The following is a 6,239-nucleotide window of genomic DNA, read 5'->3' on the forward strand; positions in this document are numbered from 1 at the left end:
GCGGGTGGGAAGGGGCCGGCGGGGGAAGGGAGGGCCTGCCTGCTACTCGAGCGCAGGCTTCGCCAGGCGCGCAGGCCTTGCGCTACCGCAAACCGAAACCGGCGCCGCGAGCCTCCCGGAAAGGTGCTGTTGGGCTCCATTAGCGCTCCCCAGTAAGGCTTAGTGACTTATCTTGACAGGTGATGTGGAGAAGTTTGAGTTTCTGTTTGTTGGTTTAGGAAAAAGCATTCCCAGTCAAGAAGACTTGACTTAGTTACTCTGAGTGGGAAGGAATCGAAGGCGTGCAGGGATAGGTACCTTTGCGCAAAGGCGTATTTACTGTACTGGGGAAGTGACATTTCATGTTTAAGGTGTTAGGTCCAAAGCTCAGGAGAAACTGTAAAGTGATTGATTGAATCAGTTGCAAGCTACTCTTCCCATTTTGTTTTTGGGAAGTTAATTGCCTTTCAAATGAAAGATGTTGCTTCTGTAAATAAAAATTAAGACGTTTGCATACTTAGATAATTCATTCTAATGTAAATGGTTCTACTTCCATAAGTTACTTTTGGGTACTTCAGTTGCAAGTAAAAAGTTTCAACAGAAGCAAGGGGGAGACTGAATGGTAACTGTCAGATGACAGCAGAAATACATGAGAGCAGGTTTCTAACCTGATAGTTTTGTTATTGTCTAGCATGAATTCTTAAAAGCTCCAGATGCAAAACTTTAAGTGCCCTGAAGTTAAAACTTTGTTCCCAGTACAGTATTAACATAGGTCAAAGATTAAAAATGCTAATGAGTCTACCCCCCAAAAACATACTGATTATGAATATGAAGGTAGGTGTAGACTAGAACTAAACCATTATTTTGAGGGCATTTCTTTTAAGTTCCACTATTCTTCTTGGAAACATTGCTCATGTTTGAGCAATATTTATTTGGCCAATTTTTTGTTGTTGTTGTTGTTTTTGTTTTTGGTTTTTGGTTTTTGTTTTTTTTTTTTGAGACAGTCTCACTACGTAGTTGAGACTGACCTGGACCTCACTATGTAGCCCAGGCTGGTCTCGAACTCACAGCGATCCTCCTGCCTCAGCCTCCTGAGTGCTGGGATTATAGGCTTGCGCCACCATGCCTGGCCTGGCCTGGCCAATATTTTTATAGCTTAAAATTTTGTTTTCTGCATTTGGCAAAAGTATAGGGTAGGATCTGAAATACTTTTGAATCAAAGAAATGAAGAATCACCTTTTTATAGCTTTGTTTAACCATATATGTACATTTGCCTGTGTAAATCAGTTATAGAGCACAATTGGTTATAGTAGTATGAAAATGTTTTTTTCTTTTGGTTAAACTTTTCAAAAGGGGATTGATTTCACATACACCATAGAAATTTTTGCTTCTTACCTGAAAAAGGGTGGAATTGAAAGTGGAAATTTTAATTTTATTAATTCTTAAAACTGAATGAAAATAATGCATCAAAATGTGTGATTAAATTAGGGAACAGAGTTTAAAGTTTCAATTCTCTGTCTTTTTTTGGGGGGGTGATGTTTTACAGGCGCTTAAATACGCATCGAAGAGTCACCCCAGTAGTGGTGATCACAGACATGAAAAGATGCGAGACGCCGCAGATCCTTCACCACCAAATAAAATGTTGCGGAGATCTGATAGTCCTGAAAACAAATACAGTGACAGCACAGGTCACAATAAGGCCAAAAATGTGCATACTCACAGAGTTAGAGAGAGGGAAGGTGGTGAGTAGCTTTCTTGTTGAAACTTTCACACGTTTCTTTTTAAGAATAGCTCTGTATAAAATAGTGAACATAGTAAAATTTTCAGCTTGAGAAAGTTACTGCGTGGTTATATTGTTGTGATTTATTTTTTTTAATTTATACATAAGTTACACTAAGAATACGATGCTAACATGGGCATGGAGTCTAGAGCCTGATAATAGGTGGTGTACATCTGTGAACACAGTCCACCAGGGTTTATTAATGGGAGAGTTAGGGGACATTTTCAGAACAGCTTTTTCACAAACATAGGTTAAAAGCCATTTGTGTGATTCAGAAAATGGTTTTTATTTTTGTTGTAAACACTCTCCCATGTTTGAAGGTAACTTCTATACCTGTGGTCGCTGAAATACTCACTTGTAGAAGTTAGCCTTATGTCTGTTGCACAGTGCTGCACTGTCTTTCAGTTATTACCTTCTTTAAGCTCTCTGTGGTAGGGACTGAGTAAATACTCAGACTAAATTTGCTCAAAAATTTCCAAAATAGTAGGTTTTATTTCTAAAGCATATATTAAGGAGCAGATTAATTTCACTAAGATAATTAAAACATTTATGTTTTATTCCACTGTAAATGTTTAAATGGCTTAATAATTTGTTTTATTCCAGTGTGTTTAAATGGCTTAATATTTCAGTAAGTTATACAATATTAATTGAAAGCTTCCAAGGCAGCTACTTTACCAGAGTGCTGTGTGGCTTTTTCCCTCTCACCAGCTAGCTTCTCAGTACATGGCTTGCTTTGATACCCCTGCCTGCATCTGTCCCTCGCTCTCTCTCTCTCTCACACTCTCATTCTCGCTCTCGCTCACCTCTTACAAGAATCAGCTTTACTCTGTAAGAATACATTGAGAAACATTGGCCTCTGTAATTGATGAGTTGAAGAAATGATTAATGGTTAGAAGATTGCACTAGGGTGGAGTAATTTGGATTAAATGGGAGGGGAGTAATTTGTTTAGTATAGCTAGTTTTGTGCTGCTTGTGCAGATGGACCACTATAAGAGTAGCTGGTGAGTTTCATTAAAAGTTCTTTGGTAGCAAAATGAAACTCTTAATGTTTTTATTATATGGGTTAATTTTCCATAATGTTAGAACCTGAGATGATAGCTATCATCCACTCTTCTATAATGGATTTCATTTATTAGCTCTCGGATAGTAGGTACTAGCTGTACTATACTGTGTTTTATTTATTTTGAAAATTTTAATGATGGTGGCAGGATAGTATATGACACTGTGTGGTCGGGTTTTTGGGGTTTTGGACCCAAGATGTATAGCCCAGGCTGGCCTCTAACTCAGTGCAGTCCTCCTGCCTCAGCCTTCTAAGTGCTAAGATTATAGGCATGCCCCCCCCCCCCCGCACCAACTCTTATTTTAGTGACTGGCTAATCAGTCCATCCTCAAAACTAGAAAGAAGGCAGTTTACAACTAAGGAAACTTCTGCAAATCCTTTCATCCATTCCAGCAAATCATTCTTTTACAGGTGGAATCATACCAAGAATGTTGTGTTGCTTGCTTGTTCAACAGGCATGCTCCTGGAAGTCAAGACAGCTGTGGTGCTAGGCCTTGAAGCTGTTCTTAAATTTAAGCTTTGACTCTATAGCTGATAGCAGTTTAGTTGCTTATCTTTCTGTAATTTTTCGTTTGTTTTGCTTTTCATTCATGTGTGGACTCCATGGATTATTGACTTTTAGTTTCCTTTTTATTTGTATCTTTGATAATACTTTAGCTCTAATTATATAGAACTTATTTTTCTGATCTAGACATTTGGTAAGTTTAAGTCTCACATTCTAGTTTGTTTTCTAGCAACTGATCTACCTGTAGAACCTTGCTCTTAATACTAAAACTCCATCCCTATCTATACCATCTGACACCTGGCCGCTATATTCCTTATGAAGGAAGAATTCTATAAATGATATCTCCATTCTAGAGTTCAGAGTACATCTTTCATGTTAATTCTCTTTAAAGATATGAAGTTGTTTTCCTTTAATTTTAATCGTAGTTTGACTTGAGTTATACATTTTTTTTAAAATTGCTAATATGTTTAAAACTAAACTTTTTGAAGTATATGTGTATTATATAATAGACACGAGTTACCTAACATTTCTACAAATTTAAATATGTATAAATATTGAAATATATAAACTCAGCCATTATCAACAATCAAAATGCAAGTGACCGGCCAGGGATTTAGCTCCATGGTTCCGGTGCCTGCCTTGCAAGCACAAGGACCTGAGTTCAATTCTTGGTACCCCACCCCCAATGCAAGCGAGATAATCTGTGCTCTCAGGCAGGCACAAGTAACAGTTTACTTTAAGAACTGTCACTGTATTGTTCACTTAAGTACTTGAATGTTTCAAAATAATTTTATTTCATTGTAGCCTTTCTTAAATCTAATGACTATTAGATATGTAAAGGCCCGTGCCTAGCGATTTGCAACTTAGATTTTTACAAAACAAGTTAAGCAGATACAAAATTTGTAAAATGTTTTCTTTAAGCGTGGGTTTTACTGACATCACAGCATTTTTTTCCCCAATAACACTGGATTTCTCAGTATCTTAGATTTTCTTAAAAATTGACAGTTCATAAATACTGTAGAAAAGCACTTAAAGATACATTGTAAAAATGCAGGGATTGAGGTTTTTTAAAACCATAACAATCTTCATATTGATGTAAGCTTTACTGCAATTTAGTGTATACAGTTTGAGATTTTTATCCTTTAGAATTTATTAAAGGCAGCATAGATTGTCTCATAAACTAAAGATTTTGTGAAGCCGTACTTAGGTAAAATTTTTGTATACTCTGATCTGTCTGTGAATATACAATATTTTGTTTAAAAATAACCAAAAACAAAAATCTTACAGCCAGGGGCAGTGGTGCATGCCTGAATACTCAGGAGGCTGAGGCAGGAGGATTGCCACAAATTCAAGGCAAGTCTGGACTTCATAGGAAGACACTGTCTCAAAACAACAACAACAAAATATTAACGGTGCAGTCAGATTTGTGTTTGTAGATTAGGTATTTTTTGGTTTTGTTTTTTTTTTTTTTTTTTTTTTTTTTTTTTTTGAGACAGGGTCTCACTATGTAGCTGAGACTGACGTGGAACTCATTGAACTCACAGTGATCCTCCTGCCTCAGCCTCTTGAGTGCTGGGATTCCAGGCGGGCCCCACCACTCCTAGCACTTAGGTATACCTGTCACTAAGATCTCAAAAATATGAACACAATGCAGACTGAATTTGTGCTTTTGTGGGCCTTTTACTTTCTATTTTCATTAACTTCAAAAACAAGGCGGAAGGGAATTTTGAATCTCAGTTCCTGCTCCTGTTTTAAAAATAAGTTCTAAAAAGTTGTTTTACCAAGTAACTTGAAATTTAAAATAATGGTGCAAATTAACTGTAGTAATTAAGGATATTTTTGTAGATAGTCTGTTACATTGTTCCACAAAATTTAAATATCCTTTTAAGCTTATAGCTGCTGCATACTGAAGTTTTTCTTTCTTTCTTTCTTTTTTTTTTCCTTATCTTCTCAGCCATATCTAAGGAGATACTTAGAAATGCATTTTTATCTCCTAATTTTCAAACAAAAGTTTAAGAACAAACTTTTACTAGTTGGGCATCCCTAATCTGAAATCAGGTCGAGCATCATGTTAATCTTCAGGCACTTCCAGATTTTCAGTGAGAGGTGCTCAAGTGAATAATGTTCTTTGCAATACCCCCCGATAGAAAACCCCTCCAAAATCTAAAATATTTCTGCACTGAAGCATTTTGGATATATTAAAACTGTGAAGGGATTACTCAAAAGGGGTCATTTAGGGATAATTTTCATGGCCCTTTATAATACTTAAATCTTTTCCCATTATATCCTATACTGGTAAATTGTACAGTATGGTTTTTGGCTAAATAACTACTTTTTTTTTGTTTTTGTTTTTGTTTTGTTTTTTTTTTTTTTTTGTTTTTGTTTTTGGTTTTGGTTTTGGTTTTGGTTTTGGTTTTTTTGAGACAGGGTCTCACTATGTAGTTGAGACTGACCTGAACTCACTATATAGCCCAGGCTGCTCTCCAACTCCCAGCGATCCTCCTGCCTCAGCCTCCCGAGTGCTGGGATTACAGGAGTGCGCCGGCTCACAAATAACTACATTTTGAATGAAATGAAATACATTTTGCATGAAATGAAATGTATTTTGCATTTAGTAACATTAGTACTTTAAAATTCACATTTGATCCTTATGTTGATGTTGGAAAGGAGGTAAAAACAGATGGTATCCTTGCTTTTGAAGGTTTATAAATGAGGGAAAATTGCTTAGTATAAAGTTAAATTTGTTAGTATAAATAGTGACAGCTGAGTCTACAAATTAGATCTCTGCTCTCTGTCAGAAATGATATAGGTATGTTGGAAGCTTGTTTGATAGTGTTTACTAAGGTAGGAATTAAAAGATATTTTTGCGTTTGTCCTCTTAGTGGGTTTTTTTTTTTTTTTTTTTTTTTTTTTTT

At 36.2% G+C, this 6,239-nt stretch overlaps 1 protein-coding gene across 3 annotated transcripts in view; it reads left to right on the forward strand.

Moving 5' to 3' along the window:
- The first annotated feature begins 1,490 nt into the window (after positions 1 to 1,490).
- Wac (WW domain containing adaptor with coiled-coil) overlaps positions 1,491 to 6,239 on the forward strand; it is a 78,031-nt gene continuing 73,282 nt past the window's right edge. For 2 of the 3 annotated variants that reach the window (XM_010614770.3, XM_010614771.3), the window contains exon 1: positions 1,492 to 1,721. In XM_010614770.3, the coding sequence (XP_010613072.1) occupies positions 1,583 to 1,721 (139 nt within the window). In that variant the 5' untranslated portion in view covers positions 1,492 to 1,582. Of the gene's footprint in view, positions 1,722 to 6,239 lie in introns of all 3 variants that reach the window. The other variant, XM_010614772.3, reaches the window with a different exon arrangement.

Source organism: Fukomys damarensis, unplaced genomic scaffold (genome assembly GCF_012274545.1).
Source record: "Fukomys damarensis isolate Sample0158 unplaced genomic scaffold, DMR_v1.0_HiC HiC_scaffold_19, whole genome shotgun sequence".
Lineage (NCBI taxonomy): Eukaryota > Metazoa > Chordata > Mammalia > Rodentia > Bathyergidae > Fukomys > Fukomys damarensis.